At 46.0% G+C, this 14843-nt stretch overlaps 5 protein-coding genes across 5 annotated transcripts; 3 read left to right on the top strand and 2 right to left on the bottom strand.

The window, feature by feature from the left end:
• Positions 1-323: 323 nt before the first annotated feature.
• On the top strand, positions 324-1650 carry KD926_011243 (NADH:flavin oxidoreductase/NADH oxidase; the record flags this gene model as incomplete). The annotated part of the gene is made up of 2 exons (XM_053103504.1): positions 324-497; positions 553-1650. The coding sequence occupies 2 exons, from the start codon at positions 324-326 to the stop codon at positions 1648-1650; spliced, it is 1272 nt and encodes a 423-aa protein (XP_052953090.1).
• A 473-nt stretch (positions 1651-2123) lies between these two features.
• KD926_011242 (uncharacterized protein) lies at positions 2124-2771 on the bottom strand (the record flags this gene model as incomplete). Its single annotated transcript, XM_053103503.1, has 1 exon — positions 2124-2771. One exon carries the CDS (start codon positions 2769-2771, stop codon positions 2124-2126), a length of 648 nt encoding a protein of 215 aa, XP_052953089.1.
• An 819-nt stretch (positions 2772-3590) lies between these two features.
• On the top strand, positions 3591-4627 carry KD926_011241 (oxidase ustYa family protein; the record flags this gene model as incomplete). Its single annotated transcript, XM_053103502.1, has 5 exons — positions 3591-3822; positions 3870-4001; positions 4048-4178; positions 4231-4330; positions 4443-4627. 5 exons carry the CDS (start codon positions 3591-3593, stop codon positions 4625-4627), a joined length of 780 nt encoding a protein of 259 aa, XP_052953088.1.
• Positions 4628-8953: 4326 nt separating this feature from the next.
• On the top strand, positions 8954-9728 carry KD926_011240 (uncharacterized protein; the record flags this gene model as incomplete). The annotated part of the gene is made up of 3 exons (XM_053103501.1): positions 8954-9210; positions 9264-9328; positions 9388-9728. 3 exons carry the CDS (start codon positions 8954-8956, stop codon positions 9726-9728), a joined length of 663 nt encoding a protein of 220 aa, XP_052953087.1.
• Positions 9729-13963: 4235 nt separating this feature from the next.
• KD926_011239 (UMTA methyltransferase family protein) lies at positions 13964-14843 on the bottom strand (the record flags this gene model as incomplete). The annotated part of the gene is made up of 1 exon (XM_053103500.1): positions 13964-14301. A coding segment is annotated over one exon (338 nt), but the record flags the coding sequence as incomplete, so codon positions are not given.

Below are 14843 nucleotides of genomic sequence, written 5' to 3'. Positions count from 1 at the left end.
AGGCACTGGAAGTTTCTGCTCGGGGGCAAATTCGACCGAGTTGCATTCACAAATCGGAGACTTTTGGTCAGCACATGGCTGTAGCAGTGATCAACATTAGGAATGACCTTAAATTATTCTGCACCGGACCGCGGGTTATAAATTACAGAAGAAAAGTTGCCGGTATCTTAGAAATCAAACATCGGATGATTTTGTGCTTTGCAATCGCTTTAGACATATCCACTTGTTCCGAGGTAGAGTATATAAAGTAGCATTAACCCCTGTCAGACGTTTAATCTTGTGGCTGCATAGTACTATATTCACCCTATAAATACACATACATAATGGCAAACTGGCCCGACGTTCCCACCAAGCCCGCTGACGGCATCTCATACTTCACGCCCGCTCAGAGCCCGCCGGCCGGTACTGCGCGGGATCCCCAAACGAGCGGAAAGCCCATCCCGAAGCTGTTCAAGCCTCTCACCATCCGAGGCACCACATTCCAGAACCGCCTTGGAGTATGATCCCTTCTTCCCCTTTCCCACCAACCCACTTGCTAACCTGTACTCTTAGTTGGCTCCTATGTGCCAGTATGGCGCTGACGACGGCCACATGACTCCCTGGCATCTCGCCCACTACGGCGGAATTGCGCAGCGCGGTCCCGGAATGATGATCATCGAGGCTACGGGTGTTGTTCCCGAAGGCCGTATCACCCCCCACTGCGTCGGTCTCTGGAAAGATTCCCAAATCGACTACCTGAAGCAGGTCGTTGAGTTCGCCCACTCGCAGGGCCAAAAGATCGGTATCCAGCTGGCCCACGCTGGCCGGAAGGCCTCGACCGTCCCGCCCTGGCTCGGCGGCGTCACGGCTACGAACGCCGTCGGCGGATGGACGGACAACGTCAAGGCCCCTAGCGCGATTCCCTTCGCGGAGGGCGAGATTGTCCCTAAGGCTATGACCAAGGATGATATCCAGGAAGTCAAGGACGCGTGGGTGGCTGCGACTAAGCGCGCTCTGCAGGCGGGTGTTGATTTCATCGAGATTCACAACGCACACGGATACTTGCTTTCCTCGTTCCTCACGCCGTCGGCGAACCAGCGCACGGACGAGTACGGTGGTAGCTTCGAGAACCGCATCAGGCTGTCTCTTGAGATCACCCAGTTGACTCGCGACACGGTCGGACCTAACATGCCTGTTTTCCTCCGCGTCAGCGCCACTGATTGGTTGGAGACGAGCAAGCCCGAGGAGAAGGGTTGGAAGTTGGAAGACACCGTGGAGTTCGCCAAGGCGCTCGCGGCCCAGGGATGTATTGATTTGATCGATATCAGTACCGGAGGTGTGCACAGCGCGCAGAAGGTGACTTCTGGAGCTGGATTCCAGGTGCCGTTTGCGACGGCTGTCAAGAAGGCCGTTGGCGAGAAGATAGCTGTCGCGGCTGTCGGTATGATCAACAACGGCAAGCTGGCCGACCAAATTCTGAACGAAGACGACCTGGATGTCATTCTGGTCGGACGTGCCTTCCAGCGTGACACTGGACTGGCGTGGCAGTTTGCTAAGGACTTGGATGTGGAGATTGCCATGGCTGCGCAGATCCGTTGGGGTTTCATGAGCTTCCGTAATGCCTCGGAGTACATCCAGCCCAACTCGATGAAGGCGTCGATTTTTGATTAGATTTGATTGCCAGCGAAAGTTTAATAATAGACTAGAATATACCTATAGACAATTCGAATATCATTTGACTCCTAAAATTAATATTGGCAGATATGGGATGCTTGAATATTATATATAATTCAAGTAAGCCAAATTCAAAAAGAAAAAAAAAACCAAGGAGTGTGGTTTGTCGACTACTATAAATTAGACAATCATACAGAACGCGTGCAACAACTTCCTCGATATGTGGGTTTCCTATTATTTCTCAACTTCGCGGGCCAAAGGAATGCTCTTCATCTACAGTAACGTAGTGTCCCCTTTTCATTGAACGACAAAATACAGCTCGCAGTTTTAGTTTCCAATACCGACAACTCACTGTAAGACATAACCACGTAATCCCGAAAATGAGGAATCTGGCCAGAAAGGTTTGCCTGTTACCAGTACGTTCCTATCCTATGGGTCTCAACACCTCCTTCGGTGCTCTCCACATCCAGCTAATAGGAACCATAGCTGGCATAAGGAGCGTAGGACTTGTACGGAGCATAACTTCCAGAGTCAGGTGGTGGAGGGGGAGGGTGACCATCCTCGCCCCTCTTCTCCTCCGCCTCTCGTTTATAGTGATCATAGGTAGTGTATGGGGCATATGACTTGTATGGGGCATAGCTTCCATAATCATCAGGAGGGGGAGGAGGTCGACCCTTTTCGCCTCTCTCCTCCAAGTCCCGCTTATAGCTGCCATAGGTAGTATAAGGGGCGTATGATTTGTATGGAGCATAACTTCCATAATCAGTCTCAGGTGTAGGAGGATGACCATGGTCGTGATCACCCCGCTTTTCCTCTAAGTCACGTTTGTAGCTGCCATAGGTAGTGTAAGGCGCGTATGATTTGTATGGGGCATAGCTTCCATAGTCGGTATCGGGCGGGGGAGGATGGTGACCGTGGTCGTCTCCCCTTTCCTCCACATCTCGCTTGTACTGGTCGTAGGAGGAATAGGGATCGTACGTAGTGTAAGGCACGTATCCAGGGTCATTGGGAGGAGGATCATCACGGGCCTCGACCTCCGTGTCAGATTTGTCCGCAACGGGAAGAGCACTCACTCCTACGATGAGAGCGAGGAGGAGTGGTCCGCGAAGGAGACGCATGTTGGTGAAGACAATGGAGGGGTCTTCAAATGATAAGAACTGTTCTTGATTCAATCTTGTGTTGATGAGTACAGTCAATAAGTTGTGTTTGAGCGTATGAGCTCTGTCTATAAATATACAGCCCTCTCACATTGAGAATCCATTCCAAGGATCAGTCTCCGTCATAATGACCAGTATATTGGAATAGTGATCATAGAATTTCTGAATACGAGGCCTGGCGGAGATCTTGAGAGGTGAACACTGGCCATTGCGACATTCTGTGTTGGAAGGCTGTGATAAAGACCAGTAGTAGCACGTTACATTGTACAATCAATAGTATTGTGACGGGCAACTAGAGCAAAAATAGAATAATCAACACCGCAAGGTTACATCCGCCCATTCAGCCTTAGCCCATGAACCATAGGTTCGTCGATCAACCGTTCGTATTCCAACTTTAATCACGGAGTGATCGGTGTTTGTTCCCGGAAGTCCCGGAAGTGTCGGAGACCTCACCCACAATGTCATATGCAGGTGCAAGGAAAAAACTTAATTGATATAAAGGAACTCAATTCATCGGTTGGATAGGCTCGTGTCCAAAATTAGCCATCTCGGAGTTCGCGATTCAAGCTTCTCCACATTCGAGATACGAGGTGGATATGGAGTCTTGACGTCAGCGCCTAACAGCTCCAGCACTAGGTCCTACCAGCGCAGAGTCTACTTATGGCGGCAGAATGACTCTTAATTGCATCTAGAGACTACTTAAAACACTCGTTACTTATTTTTCAAAGAATAACCTGCATTTATTGATCGTTACCTAGATTTGAGCGACTCTACTGCAAGATGTCCTACTCACCGATACAGACAGACGCAGGCTCGAACAAGAATTTGCTGTCAGAGGAAGAGTCGGCAAAATGGGGACCAGGTGAGAAGGTCAAGGAAAAGAGATATCCGTCCTGCTGGAAGGTGATACTTTATCCTATACTCGTTGCCATTGTCTTTGCCTTTGGGGGTCTGGCGGGCTACCATTGGAGTGATATGGACGAGCTTTGCAGTCACCACGTGTCTCAAGATTGTAAGCAACTTTCTTCTTCTAAAAAGAAACGGGCTGACTTTTTATAGCGCCCTTGTTCAAAGATGTCGAGGTACAATATCATGTCGAACAATTCAACGGAGAATTCATCAATCAGAATATCTATCGCGAAGATGCCAGCCCCGAGGTTGATGCCGCATGGGAAGCGCTGGGAACAGATTGTGAGCTTTTATTTCCTTATTTCTAGAGAATGGCCTAACAATTTAGATCGCCCACTTCGAGTCCCGCCCGAGTATGGTGAGAAGTCTGGTATTTCACCCGATCAAGTCAAAATCAACGATGAATATGGCGGCGGATATCCTGCCAACTTGGAGGGACTGCACCATCTGCATTGTTTGGTAAGATATCAACTTCGCAAAAAGAAACATCATGCTGATCAATCGATCTCAGAACCTTCTTCGCAAATCTCTCTATTATAACTACGACTATTACCACGATCGCGGGGAAGGCGCCTTTGTCAATCCAGACCATGTAGTCCGCATCCATGTTTGTATGTGAGCCCTAGAGCCGATCTAAATAAAATTACTGACCAATTTCTCGAGCGCACTGTCTCGATATCCTACGTCAGCAACTGATGTGTACGGTTGATACTGGTGTGCTAGGGCGGGTATGGGTCTTTCCCGATGAGCCAACCCCGTTTGTGGACTTCAACACCAAACATAAATGCAAGAACTTCGAGGCAATTCGGAAATGGGCTGAAGACAATCAGCTACCGGAGCAGCCTCCGCCAGACTTCATCCAGCAGCTCCCGAAGAAGGGCGAAAAGGTATACAAGGAGATTCCGTGAAAGGGAGGGGGGATGTCTTTATGTCCTTTTTAATGCACCTGGAATGTCAACGTATGCTCTTCTTTGTCTTGTGCATATCATTAGTTTAAACAATACATCTAATTAACTATGATTAGACAAGATTACACATCGCTCTCCACGGCGAGACCTCTAAATATTAACATCCCTACGCTTCTTTGCGAATAGCCAAGCAGTCAGGACCGGGGAATAAATGAGTTAAACTAGGCGAGTAGAAACTTGCCACTGAGGCGAGAATACTTGAGCGTCCACTAAATATTCAGCGTAGAAGTGGATCTTGCTCAGATGAAAAGTGCGTATTGCGCAAAAACCCACATCAAACACTCATCTTACCAACCAAAAACGAAGTATCTCATCTTGATTATAATTTCGCAATGTCTTCCTGAATAGGTCGATGGATCAGTTTCAATTACGCGCTGCAAGTTTGAAGCTCAACGATTCGCCGGACCAAAGTTCCGTCCTATCTCTAGCTCTGATGCGCACGTTAGGTAGCGCGGGGTGTTTCTGATGTATGTATCATGTACGTATAGGTAGCCTTTCAGTACCCTTGACTTCGCAGAGATCCTGGCCAAGTTGGAAGATGTCCTCTCGATTATGTAACTATCTGTCGCTGTTTGGTTTACATTGAATTATGGGTCGAAGAGAATCGGTTCAATCGCCGGCTTGCCATTCAAGATTTTGAGAGAACCGGTTCTGTATAAGTTGCGTGGGCCGGTGCTTTGACCGGCGCCTAAAGTTACATAGGGGCGTGGTGACTAAAAAAGCCACCTCGACATTAGCTTTCTACCAGTCATAAAACTCGACTTTTTATTGGATTCGTCACATTTCTCATGGATTGATCGAATTCAGTTTTATTTGGTAAGCTGAAAATCGGGAAACAGAGACCCCACAGCTCAACGTACCTAGTAAACATTGTAAGAATCTCCAACAATCCCCGATTTGTTCTGTGAGAATGTGATAGTAGACTCGGTTTCTCATGATGCCAAGGTGATAAGTTGGGCTTTTGGGTCTCCGCAAACATGCGGATTGTCCTTTATTGGTAGACCCGCCGTATACCTATTGGATTCTGGCGCTTGACACATCCAGAATGCCAAAAGTGACCAACTACAGAGACCATTTTTGAACACTCGAAGTCTAAAATATATGCACCATCTTGATCCTGCTTCTAAAAAGAATAGTACCTATTATCAACAATCAACGATGTTCAACTCAACTCACGGCGCACTGGCGTTGCGACCATTACCCAAAGAAAGAATCACCCACGATGGTTGGATTATTCTGGGCATTGCACCGCCGTTAACATTGTTATCCACTATCTGTGTGATCTTACGAATAATTTCGCGTCGAATGGCATCTTCGATTCAGATAGACGACTGGACTATTTTTGCATCTCTCATTCCGTCCTACGTTGCAATGGTTGCTTGCATGACGTCTGTCACCGTGGGACACGGCGGCTATCATATAGAGCAATACAGCCTATCCCAGCTGGAAACCTGGCTCAGTGTAAGAAATGAACAGATTGAACCCCTCTGTATCTCTTGCATACTCACAAGTATATGTCTTTCGCAAAAATAGCAGGAGAGCTAACTGCTGATTGAAATTGTAGCTGAGCGCGATTTTCAACACGATGTACCATCTAAGCATTGCGTTAACGAAGATATCGATCTTGCTCTTTTATCGCCGGCTTTTCAGACTACACCAGAGGGTGTCGAATCTAATATACACACTCATTTCCCTCGTTATCTGCTACATTGGAATATCAGTTGGGGGTACCGCCTTTGCCCTTGCGAGATGGGGACCGGAGGCGCCCCTTCAACAACAGAACGTGAAATCTTTCAGAGCACTTGGCTACGCGATGAGTATTCTCAACTCAATACTCGACGCAATAGTTCTCATAATTCCCCAGCACATAATCTGGAGGATGCGATGGACGCGAAATAAAAAGCTCCTAGTGTCGGGCGTTTTTATAATAGGGGGCGTGTATGTTCAAATTCCTTGGTTTTCTGTCTTTGGGACAAGTATTTAGAGTCTGTCTAATATTATACACACACAGTGCCTGTTCTCTAAGTATACTTCGAGCTGTGTTCGTAATGACTGTCTCGCCGGCGGATACGACCTGTAAGTCAAGCCCCAACAGCACACCAGGATGCTACGATTCTGTTGCACCCATGTTATAACAAAGCCCATGTTATAACAAAGCTGAGACCCGCGAACTCTAGATACCACCTTAGTCCCATTCGCAGTATCCGAAGCGGAGATAAATGTTGGAATTATCTGTTCCTGCCTTCCAATGTTCCCACATCTCCTACGGCACTGGATAGAGAAGCTCAGGAATAAATGCAGTCATACCCCCAGCTCATATGGGACTTTCCGTTTAACTGTTGGCAGAGCTCCGGTTCGGCGATTTCGTGGAGAGGCTGAAGTACAGGATTCAACTGAAGCTCTACATATAGAGGCTAGTACAGTTGGCCACCTAGCTAGCTACGAGATGAAGGGGATGAACAGCCCTCAGATGGACGGGACACCGGCAAATTCGGATGCTACCTCAGATCGATGACCTGTCACCGCCGATGGAGCCTTCAGGCTATTATTGTTCCATAAGCCTTTCTCTTCATGGCATCGGCGAAGTTGATTAACGAATTTACATGATTCAAAAATGTTTGCCTGGGGGTGGCAAGCATATAATATTTGTTTATATCTGCAAAGCGTGAAATTTCTTTTTTCTGTGTTTGAGAACACGGCTGAACGGTCAATGGTGGGAATTGGTATTGGGTAATCAAGTAGTCAGGTCGTTCCTGGACCTTGGAGTACGTTAGCTATGGCCATAAAACAACTATACAACTCTCAGGTCGATTTTGCCCACTAACAGCATGGATCGGCTAATAAGCAGGGATTGAACAAAGGGGTAAGATGGGAAGCATCACAGGGACCTTGTCTCCAGAGCATCTTGGGTTCCACAGAATCGTGGTATTCTCGATTTAATTATTCACATGGTTTTGCGGACTTCTATCCCCTTTTCAGGGTCCCCTTTGTCCAATATGTCGAGTGGAGAGTAGCGCCAAGATTTGAAGACCAGGCTAAAGACATTTAATTAAATACCTATAGCTCGGGGATACAGTGCCGCGTTCCGCCGAAATTGCCTGGCATTAGACTCGCAGCGAGACAGCGCTTGAGCATACTAAACTAATTAATCATCTAGGCTGAGTTTGGAAATTTGGAACTTGAGTGGCCTCGAGAGGATTATATCGCACCGAGGATGCGTATGGGCGGAAAGATTGCTTATGGCATAGTTCTGTCTCATATCAGGACCACGATTTCTTGATCTCGATGGCTTTTGGTGCGAATTTCAATAAAGCTAAACTAGTCAGGGGCCTATGCTCATGGAGGGCCCGGACTTTCAGACTTAACTAAATGTAGGTACTAGTCAAAATGCGCAAGCCCCTATTACCCAGACATTGGTTGTGGAACGTGCAAACTGTCCGTCCATACTAATTAAGTTTCCTAGGCCCAACAGACCTGGCTCTGGAGGTCCGATTGGTTACCGATTCGCCGGTACAACAAAGAAACAGCTGGAACTAGAGAAGCCTTCAGAAGGTGTGGTAGATCATATCTGACCGTTGAGGGGTCACTGACCTACGATTAGCGGATATAGTGAGCGATTGGTCCGATATTCCATGTTTCCGAAACTCTGTCATTGTTTAATATCCACCGTCCTTAATGGTCTGGAATCGAGAACTGGATGAAAGCACTAAATAATCCTGCATATCCAGATACTGGGGTAAACTTCTTGTCCATTCTTTACATACGGTCTATACTTTAGTCAATCTACTGAAATGGTGCCTGCTGCCGACAAAACACCTTCAATGCCAGATGGACTTGGTCATGATGTTTTGAAATTTCTGATATCGAGCTCATTCGCACTCTTCGCTAGTATTGTATTTGTGGCTCTACGCTTTTTTTCGAGGCGCTTGATACGCGCCGTGAGCTTGGAGGATTGGATATGTTTGGCAGCACTTGGCTTTGCCATTGGATTTTGGATTTCTTTTACTCTACAATTGACAATTGGGCGAGCCGGATTTCACCAAACAGAATATAGTCGATCGCAAATGGAAACATATATGAAGGTGATCAGTCTCCCACGCCCCGGGACTGTTTTCCTCTTGAATCAGAGGTTGACCAATTCTGCAGCTTACCTTAGCAACCAACACTATCTATCTTGGTTCGGGAACCCTTATCAAGGTTTCTATCTTGCTTTTTCTTAAACGCTTGTTTGCTGTGCATGAATCATTTGGGCGATTTCTGCTCATCATGATTGCGATTGTCATAGCATATGGTTTGGGCACCGCACTTATCACCATCTTTTTCTGCAATCCGATCGAGGCGAACTGGAAGTATTGGCTACCGAAAAATTGCCCATCGCCCAAGCCGTTTCTCTTCAGCGTCGTCATTATCAACACAGTACTAGACGTCGTTATCCTTATTTCTCCACAGCCACTAGTATGGCGTTTGCAGATGGGCCGGAAACGCAAGATGCTTGTGTCGTCTCTCCTTATGGTTGGTGCCTTGTACGTCTCTTCGGTCCCGCTAGATACGTGACTGCAATCTGATAGCCTTATAGGGCTTGCGTAATGAGCGTTCTACGCTTTGTTGCGCTGCTACAGATCATTCAGCATGATATGCCCTGTGAGCCTAATCTGCGTGGGATTGCCTTCACTCTGATGCAAGAATGCTAATTGTTACAGATTCCGCAACAAAGGCTCAAGCCTGGTCTCTGTTCGAGTTACATACATCCATATATTGTGCATGTATGCCGATGATCCCGAATCTCTTTCGCCACTGGAGGGGCGAACGTTTGCCCGATAATTCCGGCATGTCGGGATCGTCTGAGATTTATGTTGGACGTCCACGTCGCACTTCGATGTCGATTTTACAAGACTCTACTGATGGATTATATACTAATGTTGAGCTCGAGGATCAGAGAGGTCTGCACGACGAGGCTAAGGGTTTCTCGGTACGAGTTCAGACTGATATACAGACTCAGTGGGAAGCGACATCCTCCAGAACACAGCGTGAATCCGTTTGATTTTGCACACGTAAAGTGTTATTTATCTTCTCTCCCATCCTTATAATGACGCGAAGAAGTTGTTCATAAGCAATTCATGGCAATTTATTTCTGCTTATCTTGGGCTCTTCTGTTTTGTTTCCATTTTTTATTTTTCATTTTTTATAAAATTTGTTTTCTCTGTTTAGAAGTGAAAGAAAAAACGGAAAAGAGAGGGAATGAGCGCAAGAAAGAAGCTTGCCATTCCTTTCCTCTCCTATTGTACATACTACATCAATAAACATTTTTTCTTCTTGTCGTAAGCGAAAGAAACTTCTAGAGCGTAGCCAAGAAAATTGATCAATTCAACAAGAGTATTTAGAAGCTTCTGCGGTAGGAGCGATGAGCTGCCAAGAACATCGGCCGCTGCCACGTCTCTGTATGCAACAACAATTTAGAGGTGGCTCCATTGAACAACCCCAGACTGACTATCTCAGCCATTTCCTCAAACCCTTTAACTATGGCCACGACTCTTTGCCACAGTCCTTTGACGGAACATCCAGTAGATAGAAGGGTATTAACTAATAGGAGGTAAGATTGCCTTTTAATACAAACCCCAAATACAATTTCATTTTCATATTACAACCTTGACAAGCGGAATTTCAAATGAATCTCTGAGCTTGATAAAAACGATCAGTAACGCGGCGGAGAATTGACGATCTAACTTGATGCGTTAACTCCATTTGCCTCGTTCTTCCGTGTCATATCTGTGCGAAATTCCCCGAAGCACAGTCTCTCCTGACGCGCCACTCAAGGACACCAAATTAATCAAGGGCCCAAGCACAAAACAGAAATACATTCGTCACAGACCTGTATGTGAACTTTTTGTCTTTTCGCCGGAACATATCAGTCGAAATATACTGACTCATTAGGCTATACCCGCAAACACGCAGCAAGTATTGCAAGTCATAAGAGACGCAGCCTGCCAGAACACTGATTTTCTACGCGTATCAATCCATAGAATCTTTACAAAGCGGTGTATTAAAGTCATTTGCAGTCGTCAATCGATACGATATTTTTCCACGTACTAGTAAGTTAATCGAGGCGATACTTACTCCTGGCCAATTGGGAAGGGTTGTTAACGGTGTTATATCACCTGGGGAAGATTTCATCTGGAGTTCTCATGAAAACCGATATCATTTGCCTGAGGCTCCACAACAAATATTCTAGATTAATACGTAAAATCTGGTTAATTCCCACTGACTGCTATCCAATATTATTTGTTTAGCATGCGAAAAGCTGCTTTGGGATGGAATCGTCGTTCAGAGGCACGTCGGCACGTCGTCAGGTCCAAAATCCTTTGGACTGAGCGGCCAGTGCTCGCTCGCTTTAAAGGCTGGCCTAATGTTTACATTATCCTCGATATTTTTCAGGCCCTCTAGATTCTTTTGAAGAGAAGTTACTCCGACAAGGTCCAACTCAAGTTCTTTCTTTGTGTTATCGCAACAAACTCGATGGCCGACAGATATTTTGTGATAGTAGGTCTGCGATCAGTTTGGAAGTTAAATTTCGGATTACAGTGTCATTCGCGTATTTTCTAGCGGGTTTCCCAGGCTCTCAAATATGATATAGATCACTGCCTCCAGGTTACTACAGAGCTACTCTGTATCAAAGCAGGTCTTGGCAGAATTCAAAAAAGGCTTCTTAGATGGCAGGATGCTCGGCTACCTAGCTTGAAGAACTAGACTACAGCTCATGGCGTCTTATATCTCTGTGCACGCTCCTCTTACGCTTTCATCATTTACAATATCCCAAAATATTGCCATTTTGCGAAAGCATTGACCTACAACATGGAATATCCATCCAATGCACAGCATGAAGCCGCAGCTGGGAAGGTACATAATACCTATAAATTTTTTTTAGGTGTGCTGGCCATTATTACCTTCTTGTCCATCCTTTCCGTTGCCCTTCGCTTTGCTGCCCGGCGCCTTACACTTTCTCTTGGCTAGGATGACTAGTGCTCTCTAGCAGCCTTGACCTTTTCCTACGGATTCATTATCACCGCATCTATTATGGCAAGTGATGATCAGCGTGCCGGATATCACATTCATGAGCTCAACAGATCTCAGCAGGAGAGCTTTTCCAAGGTAGAGTGGTTTCGGCATTTTTCACATTTCTAGTAAACAGACTGCTCTAACATGAGGCACCCATAGGTCTCTCTTGCAAACTACATAATTTACCATGTCGGTGTTTCGCTGACAAAGATATCCATCCTACTGTTCCTCAATCGTCTTTTCGTTCAACGGTCACTTTTCCTCTTTTCCTGTGCGGTTGGCATAGCGGCTATAGGTTATTTACTGTCAGGAGTAGGCGGCCTTATCTTCTCTTTCAGTCCGATAGAGGCACAGTGGAAACCTTGGCTGCCGCACACAAGCATCAATAGCAAAGCCTTTTGAATTTCACTGGGAAAAATCAATGCGATACTGGACTTTACAATTTTATGCATGCCGCAACCTATCGTCTGGAAACTACAGATGAGTAAACAACGGAAGTTGCTCCTCTCCGTGCTGTTTTTCTTAGGTAGTTTGTACGAATTTCCCCATTCTGTTTACCCTGACATTGAACCTTTCTAATGGAACAATTAGTGTGTGTATCATTAGCATATTGCGCATTATATCGTTGACGAGTATGGATATGAAAGATCTCAGCTGTGAGTTCATGTCTATAATGGAAAGACTTTCCGAAAATCTGTCTAATATCGTCTTAGATTCATTCAATGTTCCTGGAATATGGACTGCAGTTGAAATAAATACCAGCATTATTTGTGCCTGTCTTCCAATGTTCCCCAGCCTGATTCGACACGTACGAACCCGACACAACACTTCTACTTTCAAATAGTCTGGCACAGAGCCTCTGCCGCTTCAAGATATTCCAAACTGCAGGTCATTCAAGGCGCTTCGATTGCAAAATTCAAGAGAGCAGCTGTTTACGGATACCGACTAGGCTCTTCAAGAACCAAAGATTGTGACGATTAGTGGTTGGCAAATCATCTGAGTATATATAACTTTTCATTTTGTTACCATAGTCATGCTTTCTTGCTGATATAATTATCTGTATACTTGCATAACCCCTTGTGCATTATCTCAAATCCTGTACATTGTGCGAAGCTTCTTTGACCAATGTTACCATTTGCTGTTTGTTCTGCTTTCTCCTTTCTCTCTCCTTCTGTGGAAATGGAATACATGTAATCATTGCCACTCAGACATCCCCCTCACTATCCCACAGTCACCCAATGATGCAAGCCACCCAGCCACATTCCAGGGGTCAAACAAAGAACTTCTGCCGGCCAGTCGGTCTTTCAGTTTAACCCCGGGACTATTGGGCATCAAGCGTGAACTCAATTCTGTCGGGTGAGCTTCCGTGTGTCTGAGCGAATTTATCTGTCTTCTTTCACCCTGGTAGTCTTGTTAGTGTGCTTCGTAAGCGTCTTTCACAAAAAAAGGTACTTTATTGTCCATGGAGTTAAGAAGGTTGATTGGGCCTGTGGTTGTTGGCTTTTTTCCTTTTAGGGCCCGTGCGGGTTCAGCCCCGGGCTGCCAATTTGGGACTAGTCGCAGCGCATCCCCTTACTGCGGCTGCCTGAGGTGTCGATGGGCCGTCTCATCTCAAGATACATGGGAATGTTGTTGTTTTACTGTTCTCCATTTGTTTCTTCTTTTCTTTTTCGTAACAAATATAAGGCACAAGATAAAGCAAGTACAGCAAGGTCTGCTTCTAGCACTGAATCATCCCTGCTTTTGATTTGAGCTCAGTTATGAGATGAAAATATATTTTAGGAAGAGCGGGTACCAGCTCTTGGGAAGAGATATACAGCGGTATAGATTACTTGCTTGAGGGTGGTGTTCTTTAGAGAAGTCTATAAAGCTACATAGTCTGAGGAATGTAGCGATTATACAAACTTGTATTGGCAGAGCACTCAGTCCTTACTTCCATTTCCGTGGGCGTGAATATGGTATCACCCTTCATGAAGACTCTTGCCCCCGATTCAAATGCAGATAGATGATGATGCAAGCCTTTAGCCGATGAATAATACCTGCGTCCGTTATCTTGAGATGGCTATGGGGATACTCCAAATGAGTCGCAACTCTTTGTATCATTCACTGTGTGTAACTCTGTTCATGGTTTCTCAACCACTACCATTTGACCTACGCAGGGACTAGCTTCCTGCCCACCAGGTTCCATCGCGTGAAGGTCTAAGCTGACCCCTGTGTAGTCTCTCAAGCAACCTCCTCCAAAGGTCCCATCATCTGATCTTTGACAGCTGTCGTGTAGATATTCTTTCGAATCAACAACTCTGGTATCAAGAGACCACACTCGTGCATCGAGACTAGGACGTGCGGTGGCGCTTCTTTCACGTCAACTTCGATGTCCTGAAGGCCTTGATTGCGAAAGAGAGTCGGAAGATTGGGGACCCAAGTGGGGCGTAGTCTCGCATCGTCTCCCTGACTGAGTTTCAGGATTTTGTCCAGTGCATCGGCCTTGTTATGGGGGCTGGTTTTCTCGATACGCCATGTTGCCATATCGGACTCTGCCAATTGCAGGTATCCTCCTGGTTCTGAGTTGTCACACCGTGTTAGCTATAAGTTTGTGGATCAGGGATCTTTAGGGCTGATGCATACTTAGGAGTCTATACAGTCTGTCAAGAACCGAGCAGACATCGTTGTCAGAAAGTACGAGTGAAAAGAATCGAATATGGACTACATCGAAAGTCCCAACAAGGTCTTCTGGGGATCGGTCAGAACATCCCATTGTCGAAGTTTTATATTAGCGGGTAACCATTCGGTGGGCGCGGTGGCTGCAAATGAAATATCCAGTCCGTGGAGCTCGACGGAAGGGGGCAGTTTGTCAGCCAAGTCTGATCACCAGATTCTTTTGTACTTTAATTAGCGAAATCAAAAGACGAACAAGTAGGATAAATACCCGGTGCCTGTTCTAATATCGGCAACTTTGAGGGATGGATCCTCTGTTGGGATATGATTATTATTCATTATTTAATCAAGTTTATTGTCCATACCGAGCCCCTAGGGCTATTCCCTCGTTTGTATACATTCTGTTCCTTTTCCTCGCCCCATACCGCCTTCTTGCGCAGGGCCTTTG

The sequence above is a fragment of the Aspergillus affinis genome (assembly GCF_023601865.1).
Source record: "Aspergillus affinis strain CMG 70 chromosome Unknown NODE_92_length_155768_cov_89_032584, whole genome shotgun sequence".
NCBI lineage: Eukaryota > Fungi > Ascomycota > Eurotiomycetes > Eurotiales > Aspergillaceae > Aspergillus > Aspergillus affinis.
The sequence above is the reverse complement of the archived record's forward strand: the minus strand, read 5'-3'. Positions and strand labels throughout refer to the sequence as shown.